This window comes from Elgaria multicarinata, chromosome 12 (assembly GCF_023053635.1).
Source record: "Elgaria multicarinata webbii isolate HBS135686 ecotype San Diego chromosome 12, rElgMul1.1.pri, whole genome shotgun sequence".
NCBI classification, from domain to species: domain Eukaryota; kingdom Metazoa; phylum Chordata; class Lepidosauria; order Squamata; family Anguidae; genus Elgaria; species Elgaria multicarinata.
Genome location: NC_086182.1, coordinates 11542018 through 11565968, shown reverse-complemented (window position 1 = coordinate 11565968; position 23951 = coordinate 11542018). Strand labels below are relative to the sequence as shown.

At 43.3% G+C, this 23951-nt stretch overlaps 1 protein-coding gene across 1 annotated transcript; it reads right to left on the bottom strand.

The window, feature by feature from the left end:
- Positions 1-1704: 1704 nt before the first annotated feature.
- On the bottom strand, positions 1705-19518 carry CHMP7 (charged multivesicular body protein 7). The gene is made up of 10 exons (XM_063139011.1): positions 19142-19518; positions 16139-16313; positions 10972-11157; positions 9450-9583; positions 9082-9130; positions 8037-8156; positions 7573-7671; positions 6783-6843; positions 4260-4439; positions 1705-3500 (listed from the first exon to the last, which is right to left on the bottom strand). The coding sequence occupies exons 1-10, from the start codon at positions 19429-19431 to the stop codon at positions 3436-3438; spliced, it is 1359 nt and encodes a 452-aa protein (XP_062995081.1). The 5' UTR covers positions 19432-19518; the 3' UTR covers positions 1705-3435.
- Positions 19519-23951: the final 4433 nt, after the last annotated feature.

Below are 23951 nucleotides of genomic sequence, written 5' to 3'. Positions count from 1 at the left end.
ACACATGACATATTACACTGTGTCATGATTTATTTAACAGAAATAAAGCCAAAATGGAGAAGCCATGTGTGGAAAAAGTAAGTACACCCTTACTGCTTCCATAGGAATTAAGATGCTAAGTAGCAGACAGGTGCTACTAATCAAATGCCCGTGATAAATTGATCATCAGCAAGTATGACCACCTCCATAAAAGTCGAAGTTTTTTCAGTTTGCTGGTCTGGAGCATTCAGGTGTGTGTTAACACAATGCCAAGGAGGAAAGACATCAGCAATGATCTTAGAGAAGCAATTGCTGCTGCCCATCAATCTGGGAAGGGTTATAAGGCCATTTCCAAACAATTTAAAGTCCATCATTCTACAGTGAGAAAGATTATTCAAATGTGGAAAACTTTCAAGACTGTTGCCAATCTTCCCAGGAGAGGACGTCCCAGCAAAATCACCCCAAGGTCAGACCGTGCAATGCTCAGAGAAATTGCAAAAAAAACCCAAGAGTTACATCTCAGACTCTACAGGCCTCAGTGAGCATGTTAAATGTTAACGTTCATGACAGTACAATTAGAAAAAGACTGAACAAGTATGGTTTTTTTGGAAGGGTTGCCAGGAGAAAGCCTCTTCTCTCTAAAAAGAACGTGGCAGCACGGCTTAGGTTTGCAAAGTTGCATCTGAACAAAACACAAGACTTCTGGAACGATGTCCTTTGGACAGACGAGACCAAAGTGGAGAAGTTTGGCCATTATGCACAGCGCCACGTTTGGCGAAAACCAAACACAGCATATCAGCACAAACACCCCATACCAACTGTCAAGCACGGTGGTGGAGGGATGATGATTTTGGCTTGTTTTGCAGCCACAGGACCTGGGGAACCTTGCAGTCATTGAGTCGACCATGAACTCCTCTGTATACCAAAGTATTCTAGAGTCAAATGTGAGGCCATCTGTCTGACAGCTAAAGCTTGGCCGAAATTGGGTCATGCAACAGGACAATGATCCCAAGCACACCAGCAAATCTACAACAGAATGGCGTAAAAAGAAAAGAATCAAGGTGTTGCAATGGCCCAGTCAAAGTCCAGACCTCAACCCGATTGAAATGCTGTGGTGGGACCTTAAGAGAGCTGTGCATAAACAAATGCCCTCAAACCTCAATGAACTGAAGCAACGTTGTAAAGAAGAGTGGGCCAAAATTCCTCCACAACGATGTGAGAGACTGATAAAGTCATAAGAAAACGATTACTTCAAGTCATTGCTGCTAAAGGTGGTTCTACAAGCTATTGAATCAGAAGGTGTGCTTACTTTTTCCACACATGGCTTCTCCATTTTGGATTTATTTCTGATAAATAAATCATGACACGGTGTAATATGTCATGTGTTGTTGTTCCTCTGAGGTTGTATTTACCTAATTTTTAGACCTGCTGAGGAACAGATGATTGTTATTATGTCCTGATATGTAAAATCATACAATTCCAAGAGGGTGTACTTTCTTTTTCACACGACTGTAGATGCAGGAGTGTACAAGGGTCCCTTAAAAGACAAGAAATTCTTTGGGCACAGACAGAATCAGTACATCAATCGTTCCATGGGTTGCTTTGTCCAAGCACTGTTCCTGATCTCCTACGGGGAGTCCAATTCACAAAAACTAAACTACGAAGGGGAAATAATATGCAAAATGAATGCTGTTATAGGCAATGATAAAGAGTACTGGAAGCCTGAAGTGTTTTCTCCCCTTTATTACATCATCGGTAAAAAAAAAAACAGTGATTACTTTTCCTCCCTCACTCATCTGTTTCTGAACAAATGAAGCACAATGCCATTAAAATTATTTTACACAATTCCGTCGTCGGCTTTAACCACACGGCTACGTGATGTGCTGAGCTGAAAGAGAGGTACGGTGGGGGAGAGAGAGAATGAACGCCCTGGAAGTGTCTTGTGGGGAGCCAGTGAAGTATCTATTCCGACATATCACACTGAAGATGCAAGCTGAACTGTTTTCCCTCTCCCCAATTTAGGCAGGTTTCTCCCTTGATAAAAAACATTTCCCCACAATGATGCTTGATTCAAATCTCACTCAACGGAATAGCTGGTATCATAAACCCATCATGCCGAAAAGCCCCTGAGGCCTCGGAACTGGCTGCAAGTTTACAGACAGCCATGACTTCTCACAGCTTCGCGCTATATCCAGCTACCGCCCTCTGCCCTGCCATGTGGCGCACCAACACGCGAGCCCAGCGCCAGCAGTTACTCAGTTACTCAGCTGTTACTCAGGCTGCGCAGAAAGCAAGTGCCCCCGAGAAAGAACGCGAGCCTGCCCTAGCATATGCACACACACAGCTTCGTAAAAGGTGACCTGCAAAGGGGAAGAAGAATTGCACTTTTTCCAGACAGATAAAAGCCAACTCAATATGTTGCCTGGCTTTTTATCCACTAGTTTTCCCAACGTGTTTACATGGACATATTTCCTGCATTGACAGGAAACAGCGGTGCTCCAAGAAAGACGCCAGAGATATCAATCCAGCGCTTTTGCCATTTTTAAACATCTTCCAACACATGTGACTGAAGCGTCTCTCTGAGGATGCAGAGCCACACCAGCTATACATTTCTGGCTCAAAAGCTCACCCTAAATCCCTGGGAGTATTAAAGGAAGCATTCCACCGCTGCAGCAAGCAAAATTGCTTGCACTTCCTGCAAGTAGACTAGCAAGCACTTTTTAAATCTCAAAAGACTTGATCATCTTTGAGCAGCAATGAAAACCTAAACACCTTTGTTTTAAAATCCTTTGCAGGTCCCTTTAAGGCTAAACTAGTGTTGAGGAAAAGGGGATAAACTGTATTTTGTGCCGGCACACGCCAGCGCCTTGTGCGAACAGCAACAAAAAGTCTCCTAACAATAAAACTCTCACACGTCTAAGTTGTCCACAACCGTGCAAACACAAATAAGGAAGAATGGAAAGACCATCAACATATGCGTATGCCTGCTGCCAACAGCTGGCTACCAGTCAGTATCTCTTATCATGTGCGTCAAACGTTTTGCACAATCCCAGACAACAGCTGGATGCCGGGGGAATTGTGATCCTATTGCATTTCTGGTTCTCCTCAAAGGCTGCAACAACTAAGTTCAGTTCTGTAAAGTGGCAGGAGGGGCCCCTCAGGGTGTGGGGTGGCAAGTTAAAATATCAACAGGAGAATCAACTTGCCAGAGAAGGGCAACCAGGATTGGCAACACAGATGAACAAGTCAACCAGAGACACTGTAGTTTGGCACTGAAAAGACAACAGCAGTTGGGATCTGCTTGAAAGAGAATGGATTGTCGTGGCGGTATGTCCTGTCTCTTACAAAAGTGCTGTCTAGCAAGAGGGGTCCTTAGCCCACATTCCACAAGTTACTTTTGGAGTTATGGTCGCCAAAGTTAAGACATCTTCATCACAGGAAGGTGGCACTGAGTCATTAGAGATGCAATTCGAGAGCCCTTTTGGGCTCAGAGGCTTTCGAGTCAGTCTTATGCGCCAATCCTGCAAGTGAAGCAAACGCACAGAGAGGGGGGGGCAGAGAGGAAGTCAACACAGTTGCAATAGTAACAGAAATTTAAATATGTGTAAACCCACAAGCATTCCTTGCTAACAAAGCCTCCCCCTGCCCCCTGTTAATTTAGATTTTAAAGTCCTTGAGGTAGGGGTCTATCATTTTACTATGTCAATTGTAAAGCAGCGTGCATTTATATTGCCACGTAAATACAAAAATATTAATAACAGCATCCCCTACTAAATAGCTGAGGTCCCTTAGTGGGCCTAGAACTTTTCAAAGCTAGAAGGAAGATCTATCCGTAGATGGGTAGTAGACCAGGAATATTTAAGACCCACGAGGAGGCAAACTCAGTTTTAAATCCTAAGAAGGGTCATTGGAGGAGCAGCAGCCTGTTTTATGCTCAGAAGGATGTGATGACCCGGCAACACAAGGAGATAGAGGAGTTGGGAGCGACATTGTAAGGACTGCTAGAGAGAGAAAATGTGGAGCCAAATAAAACTAAGGGACCTTCCATCATTGGGAGCAGCAGAGTTCCCTTTGGGAAAAGGACTCTACTCTGACACAAGTTCTGTCTGACTGGGGCCCCAGATAACTATACTACCACCACCCCCAAAAGAAGAACATGGGATGCAACTTGGGAAAAAGGCAGCACTTTAAGAAACACTGTAGCAAGTCTGGTGATAAAAGCCGCTTGCATACATTAAGAGGCAATGTTTGACCCGGGAAAAGGTATTAGAGAAATGTACCTCCATCTGAAAGAGTGAGCTTCTCCAGCTCGGCTTCTAGCTCTGCATCTGAGATGCTAGGAAGCACCACAGACGCAGGAAATAATGGCTTCTGCGGAATGGAAGGCAGGTCCAGAAGATCTTTTGAGGAGTCCAGGAGGAGATTGTCGAGTTCCTTTTCCAGTTCCTCAGTATCTGCTTCTGAGATTAGAGATCAAATAAATTCTTGTCAGATGTACAGCTTGATCCTAGGTATATTTACTCACAGTTAAGAATCACAGAGTTAAATGGGGCTTACTCCAAAGTTACTGGATGTAGGACTGGAAGATGAGTTGAAGATGAGCTCAGGGCTGGCCCAGACATTTTGCTGCCTTGGGTGAAGGACAAGATGGCGCCCCCTCTTGTTACACATACAGAAGCTGACCACACTGGTGGTTGAACCATACTTTAACATCAGCAATGGCAGCTTCTTCCACTGTGCCTGGGAAAGCAGGCTAGCTTAGGGGGCATGTGGCACCCTGTCGGTCCTGCAACACGTTAATGCAACGCCCCCTTTCCCACCCCCAAACATCTGCTGTCTGGGGTTGCCGCCGTCTCACTCAGCCTATAGGCAGGTTCAACCCAAGATGAGCTCTACATGACAGCTACACTCCAGGATGCGTAACCCTGAGATGTAGTACAACCTTCTTAAACTCTGTAAAATATCCAAGAGTTTGGAATAGGTTCTCTTATTGTTTTGACCTGCTGACAACTGTTTCACTTTTCTTTTGAAGCTTGTACACTGCTGTGGAAACAGGTCTGCCTGGCTCTTCTAAGGAATGGAAATGTAACACATGACTGTCAACAACATCGGAGGCACAGAGTCACCAAAGATTGGCTTATGTTGGGGTTTCCCATGGCAAAGGTAATCGGCCTTTACAGAAGAAGATCTCTATTCAATGTAAGCCCACTGAGGCAAGAATGTCCAGCTATTATATTATCCAAATTCAAGTCTGGTGGAAGCTCGTTTAAAACAAATATATCCTTCATATAAACAGACTGCTTGAGCAGAAACGTTAATGAATATTAGTTAGTTCACAGAGCAAACACAGAAAATAAAGGAATTAAGACACTGGATAGGACACTTCACATGAAACACAATACCACTTATACCAGGGGTGGGGATATTTACGGCATTGAAGTACCAACTGTGAAGAACTTTTAGTTTACAACAACAATTAAGACTGCAGTTTTAATTCCACTGAAGATCTTAATAAAATTTTCTCAGAGCATGTGCAAGTATCCTATATAATAAAATGCCAGAGTAAGCCAGTTAGTTTTTGCCCTTTAGCACCATCTAGTGACGTTTCTCGGAACTGCGGCCTTCTAGGGAAGTTCGAGAAAAATAACTGGCAGGCCCTTCCAGCCTAGCAGACGGGCCAAAACCCATTCTCAGTCACTAATTTGTCTCATGAGGGTAAATTTGATAGAAGGCTAACCTCCTCACCAGTTATAAAAATGTTAGCAAGGCTTTTAAACGTTTCATGTTAATTTGTGCTTACTTATAGTAATAGGTTTACTCGCCACATTTATATTTTGAGTTTCTTTCTTAGAAAAGTATACACCAAAAATAATGCAAAGAAGTCCTAACAAAATAAATACATCTGTCGTATGACGGGCTTTTTCACTAGTTTACAAATAATAATAGACATTTACCAGATACCACAACACAGGGAGTAAAGGGCAGTCATAACTAGGTCAGAGGGGGCCATATGTAAAACCAATCAGCCATTTTCATTCCTAACAACCAAGACTTCCAGTAGATGTAATGTACTACAACTGGGAATGGGACAAAGCTCACACATGCCTTTTACAGGCAACAGAATTGCAATAGGATCCACCATGTAAGCCTGTTATCCTTTCAAATGAATTAAGAGATGAATTCCCCAATAGCTAAACAGATATTTGGTTTCAGACAACACAATAACCAATGATGGCTGAAATAGTCAACAGTTGGTTATTTAACCCACCATGGGTTATTGTGTGGAGGGAGTTTTTTTAACAAACAGTTGCTTATTTGGCTGAAATAACCGTTGCAAATAACCAACACTGTGCAGAGTTGGCTATCTGAACAACCATGGGTTATTGTGTTGTGTTGGAGGGCAACGTTGGTTATTTCGGCCGTCACAGAGTCACAAGGCAAGAGAGGTCAAGTGGTGGTTGCCGCTCTAGCCCAGTTGGCAGGATAGATTTTCAGCAGCAATGGCTGATGGGACACTAGTGGGATGACTGAGAGGAGAGAGAGGGCAGGGATTGAGTGAATCAACTCAGTGTGGACTAATAGTCAATTTAACGCTGATCCTAATCCACACCATGGATGATTATTTATCATGTTGTGTGGGGAGTACCCCCTAGATAAACAGCTGTCGAGTTGATTATTACCCCACTACTGACTATCGTGTTGTCTGAATGCAGCCATTGTCATTATTTGAGAAAGACTGCTTTCAGACGTCTGGATGTGGGATTGAAATGAAGAAAATCTTGGAACAACTAGTTTGGACTGACCTGAGCCATTGATCCCCACTCCTGCTAAAGTTTGGGCTACTTCATCCTGGGTGTCACAAAGCTGGAAAAGAAGCAGAAGTACAGGTATTTCTTATACTTTTATTCTACACTTCCCCCAAGGACTTTGGGTGCCTCCCATATATGGATCCTTCCATCTTAATCTCAACAACCCTGTGAGGTTAGGCTAGAAGATAGCAATTGGACCACAGTCATCCAGAGAGCTTCATCAGTGAACGAGGATTTGAACATGGATCTTCCCAATCTAAGGCCAACACTGTAGCCACTACGCCACCACCAAGGCATGCAAAGTAAAGCCTGCTAAAAACAGTTACGTACAGGCAGTGGCAAGAAATATGGAAAACTATGGAACAGCCTGCAGCTGTTTTTATTTATTTATATCCCACCTTTCCCCATATAAAACAGTGCAACATCTAAATACCATTAAACTCATAACTCTAAAATTAGAAACATAATAAAATCACCCCAAAAAATTACGAACACAGATAAAATATTTGCCTATATCCCAAAGGTCTGATCAAATAAATAAGTCTTTAGCTGCCACCTGAGTGACAACAGTGTTGGGGATAACCGAATCTCTACCAGAAGGCTCGGCCACGTGTGGTAGCCCCACAGGCCACATTCCCCAAGAGCACCACAAGCAGAGGCTCCCTGGCTGAAAATATCCCAGGTATATAACATTAGTTCCAGATCTCTAATCCAAAACAGCTGACACATGAACCCAATACATGTACACTCTCTTTGCTCGAGCAGTGCCCTCTTTGTACAGTACCTCTTGAATCTGATCCACCAGGTTCTCTGCCTTTTCGACAGTGACATCTTTCATGGATAGCTTCAGAGCTCCCACTCCAGCCTGGTAGGCATTAAATACCTTAATGGGAGGGAAGAAAGAGGACTGTTATTTCAACAGTACCCTGATCAGTCTGTTGCAGTTCTTCAACTTCTCCTATGGCTAGCCCTACCTCAACAATGCCAAGGCATGCAGAGGCACCCATAGGAAGCCAGTGACTCACAAGGAGCACTACGTGGTCCAGCCAGCCATTGATGTGCCAAGGCCAATACATGTACTGTATCAGGAACAGAGATTAATGATGTAAAAGAAAAGAGATACCAGCTGCCACCGGTGCAAGACGAGCATGAGCAAGCCCAAAATCAACAGTCACTCAACACTGTAGTGAAAAGAAAGTGCTAGAAAGTTCGGAGAGCTAAATTAAACACAGCAAAAAGCAGGAATACCATCTGATCTGTCTGAGAGGCGTATATCCGATCCAGAATGCCTTGTACCACGTCCAGCTTGGAGTGAAGTCCTGCAATGCGTCTTTCTGTTCTTCGCTTGGATTTCAAACACCTAAGTGCCTAAGGACATAATGGCACCGGTTGGATCAAAAACCAGAACACGCCTGGAAAACATCCCTCCTTAAACAATAAACTCAGTGCAGACAACGTGGCGGCTGGTTTGAGCTTCCCCTTAACTTGTAGTCTAAGGAATTGTATACAGACATCAGGGAACGCCTAACTCCCAATGCAACAATGTTCATTTGTAGGACAGTCTTGCTGCTAGGAGAGGAGAAATAATTGCATTTGTTGTTTCTCGCTTTAAGATAAATATGCAAAATATGCATTTCACAGTGCTAGAGATGAGGAACGCACAGCCTTCAGGAAGTTAAAGAAAAAGGTTCTGAAGTGCTGTCACTGCTGTGTTGTGTTTCACTTTTGTTTTTAAAAGCGACCACACACTGGAATGCTACAGCAAGGAAGGATTCAATTTCTCAAAGCTTAAAAAAAAAAGGTACAAAAATAGTGCAGCCAATTGTAGAGAGCTGGTTTGTCCTATCAGCACCTCTTAACACCATTATTAAATGGAAATGATCACCATTCAAGTCACTAGAAATATTCAACAGGTAAAGTGAGAAGTTCTATCAGCCAAGGGAAGGAGATACTGGGCTCTGAATGCACAGGAAAACACAACATTCCTGCAGCAGAAGCAGTACTTTGAGGGAAGGCGTATAGATCCTATGCTACAAAATGAGTTAACACCTGTGCATAAACAGCCACGTGGGAAGGTCCTTGCCCAAGTGTCATTGCCCCCACATCACTCAGCGTCAACAATAGACTTGGCAAGGTCTAAAATCACCAGAACACCTCATATGAGCAAGCAGCTTTGGACACACACATTCCAGTTCACAGACCTCATCACTGGCCTTGCACACATGGTAAGTTTGCATCAGAATCCACTTTAGCTTCAAAACCAGCTGCCTAGTTGAGAAAGCACAGTACTCACCAGCTGCTTTTTCCCAGCTCTACATGCACTCCGAGCTTCCTCTTTACATCTACAAAAGCAAAGTGTCAGCAGCTCAGTAACTTAGACTAAGGGTGGGTTACAATCCCACAAGCATTCTCTCCATTCCTCTGGCCCATCTCAGCATCACTACGGAGCGCTTCTCCCAGATTTTTTGCATCCTGTGACCAAAGCACTCTCCAATAACACTTTATGAGCTACCAACAAGGGCACGGCTTACCATACTTTTTGCCCTACCAGAGCTCAGGAGCAAAGTTGCCCTTTGCCTTAAGGACTGCAGCTTAGCGACGCCTTACTTGTAACACAATTGGCAGTCTTTACAGAGATAAATGACACACACCCCATATTACCTCTCTGCTTCTTGAGCCAGGGATTCCACTTTCTGCGACAGCAACTGTTCACTTTGCATCAGCTGATAAACCCCAATGTCCACATCATTCATCGGGGATACTTTGGCATGAAGACCACGAGCAAATTTCATTATCTGAAAGAGAATGTGGTTACTTGACTTAAACCACATCTCATGGTTCTATAATCCAATTTGTCTCTTATTTACCAGGGACAGGATCCATTCTTCTGATATAGTGTCCCTATTTTTGTCTTTTAGGAACGCCTTTTTAGTGAGAGTTGCTGGGCTTGCTTCAGGTTTCAGCCTACTTTCCCCTGGCCTATAGTAATTAAGTATGTTGAGTTGTGAGGATGCACCTTGTCTCTCTAATGCAGCCTTCCCGAACCTTGTGCCCTACCGATGCTCCTGACTACAACCCACCCATCATTAGCCATCTTGGCTGGGGCTGATGGAAGTTATAGCCCAAAACATCTGAAGGGTGCCATGTTGAGGAAGGCTGCTTTAAATGCAGATATATAGTAATGTACATGCATTAACATGAAGGCACCAGGTAGCACTCAAACTGCCATTTCTCATAGTGGCAAGATTCATTTTGAATCCGAAAATTGTGCTTTTCTGGCATCTCTTTTAACTAAAAGGACGAACAACTCTTGGTTTTTAAAACAGTGCAGGAAGGCTATTGCAGAGTAAATGAATACATGAAATGGGAGTAGAACGTTCAGTAATGTGGGGGGTGGGGAGGCGGCAATTCTTGGGGTGAAAGTAAGTGTTACAAATGTGTCCCTATTTTCATCTGTGAAATATTAGAGAGTAGCATTATTCCTATTACAAATTGTTTATTTTAAGGATCTTCCACTTCTTGTGTTCAGCTGTTCTTTAATATATTTGCTATCCCTAATACGCTGCCGGTGCCATAGCCCAGAGCACATCAATGTATCGCTAAAGACACAGAAGGTGGACAATACCATTTTGTGCTGCAGTCCACCGAGAAAGATCGCAAACTGAGAACCGACCGCACCTATAGATTTTGTTTTCCACACCGTAAAGGAGCTCCTCCATCTCTCCCCCCATCCCTCCTTAAATCAGCTATCTTCTTAGTACAGCACGGATGGAATTTGTATTTCCAGAACAGTGCCTACCGCAGCAGAAGGGAGAAATACACTGCCTGAGGCATGATTTTGAGATCAGAAGCAAAAACATTTGTTCATTCCAGAGCACCCACTGAGCTTTTTCAGAATTTAGTTTCCATGCCTTGATTCCTAGCCAAATAAATTCAAATTCCCATATCCCGTTTTTTATGTTTTGTTTTTGTAAAATATACACAGGGAACATGCCTTATCCAACAGTCCTTGTTCCCACTGTTACTTATGAAATGACACATGGAAATGAAATGTTAGATTGGAATTTTATGTTAGGTTTTCATGTTAGAAGGGGAAGCCTTTTGTTTAATTACTCTAAGGCAAATGGCTTTATTCCATGCAGGGATGAGAACGCTCCAGTAAACAGTCACTTTGACTTTGTACCTTATTTCCGTTCTGTTCCAGGACTGTGACCCTCTTTTCCTTCTGCAGCTGGAGCAGCACCAGACAGAATGTCCTTTCATCCGGACAGATGCTGGTGCACAGGGAGCGCAGCTCTGATAGGCCGACAACGGGGTGTGAAGAAAGTGCGGAATTCTGGTAGAGATTATACACTTCTTCGGCCTTCTCCTAAAGAAAACAAACATTTTCATTAAGCTCCATTTCCTGCCTCTACAGCTGGTGCCAAACACAAACCAATCTTCACATGGCTCAGATATGACTACAGTTGACATTTGCACCAAGTCTACAAGAGTCATAACATTCATAATTAATTTCTGGAGCAGAATAGAGTCTAGATCGGCGCTTTTGACTATTCAGCCTGAAGGCTGAATAAGTGCAGTTCAGACTGCATAGTCATGATCATCAGATAATCCATAACTGACCCGCTTCCGATAAACTTGCAAAAAACAAATGTTTTAAAAATTAGAACGACTGACATGGGTATGAGTTCCGGGAGCTTCAGGCCTCAAGAAAAAGGTTAACATTGTTTAGAGTGGAGTGGATAAGGGATGCTTTTTTCAAGTGAAAAGCACTCTATCTTTCTTCAATGTAGCACTCAGTTCTTTGAAGCTCACACTCATTTATGTACCATTGTACATATTTCCTCAGGCTGCAGCAGAAGAAGATACAGGATGCAGGGATAGTCTACTTGTCCTACTGTGAGACTAGCTCTATGTGGCTCCTCATCTTCCTGAATTTCCCATTCGAGATGGTCATTATAAGAACTATAAGAATGAGCGCCTAAGTTTTCTCTTTCCTCCACATCCCTTTTTCCTGTGTTTTTTAGATTATAAGCCTGAGAACAGGAACTGTCTTGGCTGTTATTGATCTCATGTACATTGTTCTGGGAGATTTTTATGCTGAAGTGTGCAGTAAAATGCTTTAAATGGAACTTCTGATGAGCCCTCCAGGCAGAAAGACTGCACTTTATTTATTACATTTATATGCCGCCCCATAGCTGAAGCTCTCTGGGCGGTTTACAAAAGTTAAAAACAGTAAACATTAAAAATAGACAAAATTCAAAACCATCAAAAACTTAACTGAGCTCCCATGCCCCAACTGAAAAATGCTGCAGCTTCCAGACATCTAACTCAGGGCAATGTAAAACCTAGCAGTCCTTTGCGTATTCCACAACAGTATAGTTCACCGCTTTGAAGATGCTGAACTTGAGAAAAGATTCATTTGAGACATCTAACCACTGAGTAAGACAGTCAAATAAAGGTGGAGCCCTGCACCTGAATAAACCACAAACATGCTGCAGTTTTTATTTATTTTAACTAGCAAAACACATAAATTTATAGTTAAATTTGTTCTTTAAAACCCTTACACAATCAGAAATAAATCCCCCAAATGCTTAAACAAGCAATATTCATTTTAAGGTTAACTCCAAGCTCCTCAGTTTTAAGGCTTCTGTGAGTGATGAACAAGAGAGATACTCATTTTTTAAAAAGAAAGAAAAAATAATAAGCATCTGTTTATTTCCCTTCTCCTCCATTCCCTATATTAATATGCAAGTCACTTCTCAGAGATACAATCATGTTTGAGGGTCATAGGGTGAACCGGAGAACTAGTTATTTCTGAAACAAAGGTGTGCTTGACAAAAACATCAGTGTTTGAAACATAAACATTTCCTACTTTAAAGCAGACTTGGTTTAGCTGTGGTATTTTGGATAATCCCGCCTTTTCCTGAAGAGCTGTTGTTGCTGATTTCTCCACTTCCTCAAACATATTATGGCAAATGTTTACGGAAGTGAGCTAGCTTACAGCAATTCCTCCACTTTCTGAAGGAGGCCTAGCCAAAAGATGATCTAAATCTGAAATGTGCTCGTTATGATGCAACACTGCAGTCTACATGGGTGAAAAAGGCAATCTTTATCTTCACATAGCACATAGTTAAACTATAGGTCAAGTTGCATCACAGAAGCGTACATTTGCACTTAAAATTCAACAGGACATTTGATAAGGTTAGAAAGAGAAATCCAAATAGCTTTGTAACAAGCCATCATAACTGTCATGAACTGTTATGCCCATCTTCATTTCCCCCCCATGTTGTTTGTCAAAAGCACAACTGTGTAATTTAAAAAATAATTTTTTACTTGGTACCAATTCAGATATTCTTGCATGCTGCTATATGTGAGGATCTAACATGCCCCAAATCGTTCATACCATGATCCAGCAAGGGGCATAAAGCATGTACCCATGGATGCAGGATGTCACCCCACACACACCCTTGCCAGTGCTCTTTACCACACAAAGGAACTGATCCTGAAAGTGGTCCTGCCATAAACAGCACCTTTCCTGGATTAAGGCACGTGTTTTAGGCTATTTCTTATGCAGATCTGCAACGTACTTTGTGCAAAAGTGCTCTTTTAGTAAGATATTGGTGTTTGTGAATTTCATAGAATCATAGAATAGTAGAGTTGGAATGTGCCTAAAGGCCATCGAGTCCAACCCCCTGCTCAATGCAGGAATCCACCCTAAAGCATCCCTGACAGAGGGTTGTCCAGCTGCCTCTTGAATGCCTCTAGTGTGGGAGAGCCCACAACCTCCCTAGGTAACTGGTTCCATTGTCGTACTGCTCTAACAGTCAGGAAGTGGAATTTAAAAACTGGGGGCGGGGGGAATCTAGCTGGGTCCAGCTCCAGCTGAGAGCCCCCTCCCTCCTGCTACCAACTGTCTCTGCAGAGGCCACCAGTGAGGGAGGAAGCAGCAGCCAGGCACCTCTCCACCGTGCCTGGTCCAGCTCCAGCTGAGAGCCCCCTCCCTCCTGCTGTCACCTGTAACTGCTGAACTTTCCAACTAAGATTGTAATGCCTGAATTTGCTTTCCTTTCCCCCCTCCTCCTCCTCCCTCCCAATCCCCTTTCCTTTTGTGTCATGTCTTTTAGATTGTAAGCCTGTGGGCAGGGACTGTCAAGAAATACTTTTGTAAGCCGCCATGAGAGCCTTTTTTGGCTGAATGGTGGCATAAAAATCCTTAAATAAAATAAATAAAATAAATAAAAATCCTTAGAAAGGATTACATAGTTTTTTTGTTGATTTTATTTGTACAAAAAGAAAGACCGGGAATCCCCATTTGTGGCATGAGACAGTTGTCTTCACAGTTCACTTTAAGTCTGGCAGCAGCCAAAGTACATGATCAGATTACACCCTACATAATTAGAGCTGTAGTGTAGGCAAGCCATAATTATAGTTTGTAAACATGTTCTCTTCCTACTGGTTCCTATTTATAGAACATGACCAAAACCTAATACTGTATTACACATTCACATATATCTTACATATTGATTGAATGCAATTACAATAGGGATCTTTAAAAAAAAAAGAGCAGAGTAGGTTTTACTTCAGCCTCTTAAGCATATTTAATGAAGGACACAAGCTTTATGTCAAACTACCAAGAAATAATATGTCATTAAGATTAAGAAAAAACAGGCTTGCTTATAGCAGAACTGGGTGACTACATGTTTTAAAACAGGTGTCTTTAAGAACACAATCCTATAGGGATGGCAGTAAGCCTCTGAACTCGGAGGGTTATGGCCATCCAATACAGAGAGGGAGGAATTACGGAGACGATATCACCTCCATGCATCCCCAGCTGTGCATTTTTGCTAGATGGGTATTTTCGCCCATCTAGCTGAAGCGTCAGGGAGTGGGAGGGATGTAGGCTGGGGAAGGGGGCAGGGAATATAGTGTAAGCTGTTGCAACCTCGAGAGGCAGCTGACCTGATTCTCTCTGCGCCGCCTGCAAGGGGAAGGGGAGCTTCAGACTCCTACTAATAGCGAACTCATTTTCTGAATGTGGATCCTTTTGTTGCTAAAATGGCATCATCCACACAGGAAAGGGAGGTAACAGCAAGCTTGGGGGAATTCCAAGATTTCCACGAGTACAAAAAAACATAAACAAAAAACTTAAATAGGCGAGGGGGAGAGGAACCAAAACAGCCCAATGAGAATTGAGCATACTCAGTGGTCATGGAATGCTGATTATTGGAGATTGGGGGGGGGTATTTATTTATTTATTTATTTATTTATTTATTTATCATACTTATACCCCGCTCCTCAGCCAAAAAAGGCTCTCAGAGCGGCTTACACTTAGCAAAAAAGACAGTCCCTGCCCTCAGGCTTACAATCTAATAAAGACATGACACACAAGGAAAAGGAGTCAAGGAGGAAGGGAGGGAGGAGAGAGAAAGAAAGAGAGAGAGAGAGAGAGAGAGAGAGAGAGAGAGAGAGTCCAGCAGGAGCAGGCCCCGATGTTACTTCTGCCTGCTCCTGTCCCCTCGGTCCTTCTTCTTCCCCACAGGGCCAAGATGGCAGTTTGCCCTGTGGGGGGGGGAAGAGTCCAGCAGGAGCAGGCCCCGATGTTACTTCTGCCTGCTCCTGTCCCCTCGGTCCTTCTTCTTCCCCACAGGGCCAAGATGGCAGTTTGCCCTGTGGGGGGGGGGAAGAGTCCAGCAGGAGCAGGCCCCGATGTTACTTCTGCCTGCTCCTGTCCCCTCGGTCCTTCTTGGAATGGAATGGAGTATCTTGGAGAGGGGTATAATGAGTGGCTGGCACCATGAAAAAGAGCACTCCACACTACAACGTTTGTTACAGGTCCCACTTATAACAGAAAGCAAAATTGTTTGACTGCAGCAAAAGGCTAGGTAGAATTGTAATGGAAACAGTTTTAGTTATTTAACACTTCTATCCAACTGCAGAAAACTTAGTATTCTGACAACCCATCTCAACTTTGTGTGCAGAGCTTGCAAATATAAATCACTGTTTTAAAGGTTGCTCTGAAAGAGCATGATGAGCATTTGTAGCACACAGCTGGACCAACACAGTTAGTGAAACAGCAACTGCTTACACGACAGGTGTAAAATAGGCATGTTGCTGGCAGTCCCAAACAAATATGTGAACCCATATTTTAACAGTAGTTGATCAGCTGAACATCTATCAAAATCAGGAAGAAAGAAGCTGTGTTTGTGTGAAAGGTTTTCTGTGTGATTCTCTGAGCAAAGATCAAGAATGTTCACAGGTCTTTTCAATGCTTTTCCACATGCTAAACAGGGAAATGGATCAACTATCCCCAAATTCCTTAAACGAGCCTCAAGCACAAGAAAACCTACCTGAAGTAACTCCACATAAATCAGAATTTCCTCCTCCTCCGGCACTTTGCTGTCACCTAACACACTAGACAGGGTCCACTTCAGTGGCTTCAGAATGAAGACTCCCACGCCCCAGGAGATCCAGCTGCTGTCTACACTGGCCATGAAGTCAGACTCCCTCTGCAACTTGCCACGTCTGATGGGAGAGAGAGACAGATATGCGTAAATATTGTTATGAAGCCAAAGGGAATACTTATCTAAATTCCCACGCCCACAAAACCTTGTTTATCTGCCGTGCTACAGCTTTCTTCTTTTGAGGAAGAACGAGAATGATAAATGCAGAGGACACAGCCTTACCAAATGTGGTGCCCTCCAGATGTGTTCAACTACAGCTCCCATCATCCCAGCCACCAATCATTTGCAGTATTAGCTGGGGATGATGAGAGATGCAATCCAATGCATCTGGAGAGCACCAGACTGGAGCAGGTATCTATAGGACATGTATAACTAATAATGCCTTTTTTTTTCAGAACCCACATTTCTGCCAAAAGACTCCCATTGCCTATAATCACCAATATGAGATCAGAGGGGAACTGAATTTTGTTTGTCTCACTATACAAGTATCTGAGAGGGGAGGAAGATGTCCTCTCCAATTTACACATCCCATACCATCTCCAAGAATTCAATTATATACCATACATATGTGCAACAATCTGAAAAAGAATTTAAATAATCCTTTTTTTCTCCGCCACGCCCCCCGCCCACACACCCACGAGAATTTCTTTACTAAAATAGCACAATTTGGGGAAATAGCTTGACTCCATTTTGTTGACTCAGACAAGTGTCATTCTCCACTTGCATGTATGGCATCCATACAATCCTGCCTGAAGCTATTCTGAAACTTGAGTTATTACAAGCATCTTAGGCTTCCTGATAAATTCAGTGCTAAGCTAAACCATTTTTGTTGCATTGGCTTAAGATGCAATTTTCAATTTCTCTATGCCTCCTTGTCCATACTTCTGGGGGGGGGGGAAACACTAATTAAATTGGACCACCTTAAGTGTCATGAATAAGCAACCCAGAACTTTCTCCACCACCTACATAACTAACTGCTCAGCTATCTGCTACTCTTTCTAAGGAGAAGGAAACTGAAGGAACAAGCTGAATTTGGAATGGTGACTGTCAGACTCAGCATTATTCCCCTACTCTCTGGAAATTATGCAGCTCTGAAGTGCCTTCGCTTAGGGAATAACATGGCCTGGTGGCAGTACTAGTCAGATATAATCAACGCAGAAGACTTGCCTCTCAGCCTGTTCTCTGTGAGAGGTAGGAGTGCGTGCATGCTCCATTATAACATGTGTATTGCTTACACGGTTAAGAACGCCTTAACTCACAACTCTTATTATGCTTTCTGATTCATGAGTGAATTTGTTATCACTTTGATTTCCCTCAAATACATTTATTAAATTTATAAACCACCCTTCATCCACATGGGATTTCAGGGTGGTGCATTTAACATTATAAGAAGACAAATACAACATTGTAACAAAAATAAACTTACAAGAGAAGAGGCATAAAAATAAACTCTATCAGCAAACAAGTCACTGAAATTTCAAAAGCATTTAAAGATTTAAGATGTCTGAGCAAATTTTGATCTGGCCCGGGGGGGGGGGGGGGAGGGGGGAAGCAAGGTTGTCCTCCCAATCATATGTTACTTGGGAGGGTATTCCAAAGTAAGGCACTGCTATAGAAAAGTCCCTCTCTTTAGATCCTAGAAGCAGTATTCTGAATGCAATATGCATTAGGTGCAAATTTAGTATTACCTCTGTTAAAAGGCCTGGACAGTTCAGAACCAGCACTTTCATGCAAATGGGCCTGCCCAGGCTCTAAGACTAGCTCCAGAAGCCTGCTCTCTGGCCTGCCACAAAGAACAATCAGGTCACTGGATACCTTTTCAGTGGTAGCCCCAAATTTGTGGAATTCCTTTCCCCAAGAACTCTGCTCAAACCCTTTCTTGTGGTCTTTAAGCATTCTTAAATACCTTTTAAAAATTTATCAAGGGTTTTTATTAATTTTATTGCTTTCCCCCAACTTGTGTTCTCTATCTGATGTTGCTTTATTATGTTTGATCAATTGCTTCCCCCATTTTTTAAACATATTGTAAATCACTTTGTACAGGCTTGCCCTAGAAGGGGGACTAGAAATATATCAATTAAATATATTAAGCCTAGGCTCTCTTCTTGTGTTTGCTTAATATATTTATGGGTACCTTACAAACATATAGATTAATGGATGTATTAGAGGATAAGGCCACTATGGATTACAGGCCCTTCATCAAAAGCATGAAGTGCTATTCTCAGCGGAGGAAAGAGAGAGGAAAAATACACAAGAATAGATGAGGGGAATGTAAACAGTGGGGCTAAAAGGCCACATAGCACAAGAGATTCAGCTGTGTATTCAATTTAAAGCATATACAATATAAAATCAAATGAATACAATATACGTACAGTAACTACTCGCAATATCAACTGTCAGCAGGGTTGTGTTAGTCTGATCCAACAAAAACAAGAGCCTTGTGAAACCTTAAAGACAAACGAATTTCTCAGATGTCACAGAACTCTGTCTTGTTTTTATGGATGGAAATCTGGAGACAAACACATTTAGATCTCATTTGATACATGGGATTATTAACCTAACGATGACAATCCTGCTCTAATGGATGTCAGAGTTCAACTGTCAGTTACAAAACCGTAAACACAAACTTAAACAAAAAGGGGGAAGTAGACTCCAGCTCTTTCTCACATCTAAATATAACCCTGCCATGTTGCCCTCTTTCTTGTTCCTTCTGAAGCCACACTGGCTACCCCAGAACGCACTCCCTTCCCCATGCGGGTTCCTCAGCAGTCAAGGAACGCACGCGCGCGCTCTGCACGCGCTCAGAGGCGCTCTTGTGCGAAAAGCGGATCAACTGGACTGAGACGCGTTAGGCCCCCAAAACCAACGCTGAAAAGCCCCAGGCGGTACCTCAGCAGCTCTCGCATGACGGTGCCCAGGCCCAGGGGGACGCTCCCCCGCCGCTCGAAGGCCTGCTGGAGCTCACGCAGGCAAGTGCGGACTCCTCCCCGGCGACGCCCCCACTTCAGCACCAGCTCGCTCCAGAAGCCCATCTTGCTGTCCCATTCCGTGGCGTTGACCTCCCGGCTCTGCTTGAAAGCCGAGAACAGAAAAGCCATGCGCTCTTCATCCGTCTCCCATTCCGGGGGCAGATCCCCTTCCGGGAATGGCGCGACCCGCGCCTCCTCCGGCGAAGACATCTACGCGAGTCCCCGGCTTCGACCACGGCCTAGCTCCCTTCGTCTCTCCCTGGTCAGGCGTTTCCTCAGCGATGGGAACGCGCATGCGCCTCCCCTTTATTCGGCATGCGCACAGAACCAAGTCAGCCGGCGGGGATCCAAGCATAGCGATAGAAAAGTGTAGACATATAATCCAGTTGAATAAAGATCAAGCTTCCTGGTTCCTTTGGGCGATATTTTTTTTCCTCCGGTGTTTAACTCTCAGCTGTACATAGGAAATAATTGAGAAATCTAGGATTTTATTTAGCATATCTTCCTCTTCCTCTTCCTCTAACCACCCTGAAACAGAAGATAGCAGCATACCCTTTCTCTCCAGATTTTATTTAGTGTGAAAAGTGGCATGTTTAAAAGAGAGGGGGGAAACATTAAAATTGATATGCCAAGACATTCCTATAGAGTAGATTATGGGGTGTTTTGGTCTGTAACTGAGAAAAAGGGGCTAGAACAGGCTTACGATATAGATCGCCATGAATATTTCAGGTTAAGAGATGGAGTGAAGCTGGGCTGTGCCCCCATCCAATCATCCCCCATACAAAGAGGGAAATGTAAGTAGATGGAGGTTGCAGCATAAGTCCATCTACTTACATTTCCCCCTAAAGGCCTCGCCGCATAGCCCGAATCGACTCCCTGCCGTAGCCTTGTGCTCCATTGACTGGCATACGGACGCGGTGCCTTTTTTTTAAGCGTGTAAAAAAAAAAAAAAAACTCCAAAGAAGAAAACCACATTTTTCTGATAAAATAAAACATGACCTAGACAGAGCAGGAATCTCTCTTTCCTGCTACCTTTTGTTTGTGGGGGGGTAGGTGGAGGAGAGAGATACGCGCCGTCACAGCTATGCTAAAAAAAAACCTCCTTTCGTTTTGGGGGAGTCCCAAGATGTCTTCCAAAATGAACCCGGAGGCCAGCCATTGTATGCGAGTCTACTCGGTTACAGCTCTTTCATGGAACGATAATTAGAGAGTCATGCTAGATGCGCCCCTCCTTCCCCACGCCCCCTATTTAAATTGGGTGATCCCGATCCTACGCCTTCAAGAAAGTAGTGGCAGAAACAGCGAAGAGCATTTTAGTGTAAACTTCCGCGGTCTAGGAGCCCGCTTCATCAGAGGCATACAATGTCATCCTCAGTTTATATATGTGTACACCCATGTATCGTGTGTATACACGCACACGGAAATAGAGAAAACGTGTTGGTTTGTTTTTATCCGTGGGACAAAAATAGCCACGGAGTGCAAGAGAGAATTATGCCCGTGACCTTAATATGCGAAGCTCAAATGTATACAAGATAAACACGTGATAGTTCACAACAGTAGTAATTGGTGATGACACGATCCTCACTGTTTTAGTGGGAAAGAGAAACGTTGGACTGGATCCAGGATTAGTCATGCTTCTTAACTCCTGGATCCACTAAAATCAATGGGATAATACTCCATGCATCAGATGAAGCAGGCTATGGTCCAGAAAAACTTCTGCCAGAATAATTGTGTTAGGGCACAATCTTACGCATATTTAGGCAGGGGGGAAAGTTCTACAGTTCCCAGCATTCTCCAGCCAGCCAAGGAATGGTAGGACTTTTTCCTTCTGTCTATGCATGCATAGGACTACACAAAGAGGGCTGCCCTCTGATAAATGGGGCTTCGGTTACTCATGACTTACTCACCCCACTGGTTTCAATTTTCAATTAGAATATGAACCTGGGTGGTGTCACTGCTATCTATGTATATTCTGCCTTTTGTTGTGTTTTTTGTTGTGGTTTTATTAGGGTTCATTTTTTTTAAGAGTTTGTAAACTGGTTTGATGAGATGAAGGGTTGCATGTCAATATTTTAAGTATATAAATACTCTGAGCATGACTAAGTCTGGATCCAAACAATTGCCTTGACTGAATTTAACCCAATAGAATCAATTTTACTGATAAGTTTTTAATTACAGAGAGTGACAGCAATTTCACAAGATCTACCTTGGTGTGTTTGGGATAAATATTTTTACTGAATTGTCTGCACTGTTTCATAGAATCATAGAATCATAGAATTGCAGAGTTGGAAGGGGCCTACAAGACCATCGAGTCCAACCCCCTGCTCAATGCAGGAATCCACCCTAAAGCATCATAGATGTGTGAATTTCACTGCGATTTTCTAAGGAAGTCCTATTGTGCTCAACCTCTTTAGTACCGTATTTCAGCCAACAGAAGAAAAGCTTTGATTCTAAGAAATAAATAATAAACGCACCCGCGATTCTAAGACGCACCCCATTTTTAGAGATGTTTATACAGTATGGGGGGAAAGTGCGTCTTACAGTCGAAGAAATATGGTAAGTGTGTTTAGGGTAGAGTGTACATTGAAGTCCCTTTCATTTCCGACACACTGGTGTGCAATAAATGATGCAATTGTTGCACTGTGGTCACATGTTAATGAATATAGTGCAGAATTTGCTGTGTTTATAATGCCATCAAGTGCCTCACAGCAATGGAGTAATAACAGAAGTTTAAAAGGTCAAATGTGCTTTATCATATTTTTATAGCACCAGCACATGCCACAAGTCACACTACAGTGTTGCAATTGTAGGAGTTGCAGAAGATCACGCTGTTTAATTTTTTCCACATACTTCCAAATGAGGTCACAGAGCTATCTATGTAAATGTATTAAAAAGGCCAGCAGATTGCAAAAGAAACCCCAGTGGGAAACATTCAAACCCAGACAAGTTAGCTTTGCCACCTGTTCAGTCGATATTTTATGGGAAATGTAGTTTTAAAAGCTGCATCATTGAGGTGCAAAATGATGCAGTCACTGAGTTGCTACTTAGCCAAAATTTCATTTTCCTAACCTGTTGCCAAAATGGGCAGGGCTGTGGAGCCATGGTGAGAAGTTTGTGCACTCAATGTTTTCTTGATTTCTCTGCTTTTTATTAAAGCTGTTACCCAGTTTAGACGACAATCCTATACACAATTTCTTGGGAGTAGGTCCAATTGAACTCAGTGGAGCTTAGTTTCAAATAGACTTGCTCAGGATTGTACTGTTAGGCTGCAATTCTAGACACACCTAGCTGGGAGTAAGTACCATTGTCCTCTGTGGGTCCTACCTAGCTGGCCAACCAGCTGTTGATCCACAAGCAGGACATAGGTGCAACAGCATCCTCCCACCCATGTTCCCCAGCAACTGATGTATATAGGCTCACTGCTTATGATACTGGAGGAAGCACATAGTCATCTGATGAAGGAGTGGCAGACTCTGCCAACAGTTGGCGTGTTTAAGCTGTGCTTAACCTAAGTACCATTGACCTCTGTGGGTCCTACTTCTGCATGTTGTTGTTTATTCGTTCAGTCGTTTCCGACTCTTCGTGACTTCATAGTTCTGCATAGACAGAGAATATTGTAAATAAAGTAAAGATAGAGGGTTAGGGTCTTCTATTGACCTTTTGCCAATTACCTGATGTTTTCAGCAATTATTTTACTTTATTCACTCATTAGCTTTAACTTCAGTTTTGTTTTGTACATTGTTTCATGTTTCTTATCTAAGTGGGTTGGCCTGAGGCAAGACCAAGTCAAGGCCTTGGACCTGTTAATAGCCCAACCACTGTGTTTCCATGGGAACTCATTGTTAGGCCATTTCCCCTCAAGTCTTCTGACATTCCTGAAAGGAGACAAAAGGCAGACTTACTGTCCTCCCTCTGAGGATGACAGTAAGTCTGTGTGAAGAAAAACAGTAGTTTGGGAGAGAGATACAGAGCTGAGTTTGGGTTCTGTAGGTATCTTAGCGGAGAGGGCCCTAGAATAGCTGCTAGCAACTGGTGTCCTGGGCAAACCATGCAATCGGCACCCCTAGACCCCACGTGTAGATCTAGGCTGAAATTGTTGGTAAACTGGGAAACATTTTGTCCCCTATTTTCCATTTAATGAAGAGGCAACTCCCTCTCCCCCACACACATCTTCAGAAGTAGAAATATTGTCATTTATAATAAAACGTATCCTAAATGTTATTGTTGTTTTTACTAAGCAGTAAATCAGCATGTGGGGGGGGGGGGAGCAATAGAAACAACTAAGTAGACAAGCACAGACCTCTGCTCTGCGAAGGAGCAGCCATCCTATCAATAATGCCCAAGGGAGGTCCCTGGAAGAAGGATCCCGGTTGCATCCTTGGGGCATCATGGCCAACAAGGTGCCACCAGCCCCTAGGTTCAGCCCTCTGAGGGCAAAGAAAGCAGCTGCTTTTGGTGGTGGTGGATCTCACTCCCTGCCTCCAACTGGGAACAGCAGTGGAGCAGGAAGATTTCTCCTGTCGCCTTAGGGAAGACCGGGTCCCAAAGGCAGGCAGGGGGCCTGACTTAGCCCCGCCACTCCCATTTGGCCTTTCGCTCATCTTCACGGCCTCAGTCATGTTCCCTCTATACGCGCATGGGAATTGGAATGATGACGTCTTCGCTATCCTATTTGTATTCCCCCCCTCCAATTTGGCACCTTGCTTAACTTGGTGCCGTAGGCGACCACA

Excerpts from the sequence above, each read along its gene's own strand:
- CHMP7 (XM_063139011.1), bottom strand. The coding sequence starts at position 19,431 with ATGTCTTCGCCGGAGGAGGCGCGGGTCGCGCCATTCCCGGAAGGGGAT. Across the intron at positions 4,440-6,782 it reads AGTGGGGATCAATGGCTCAG|AAGCAGATACTGAGGAACTG; the intron begins GTCAGTCCAAAC and ends CTCTAATCTCAG. Across the intron at positions 3,501-4,259 it reads GCTCACTCTTTCAGATGGAG|GATTGGCGCATAAGACTGAC; the intron begins GTACATTTCTCT and ends CTTCACTTGCAG.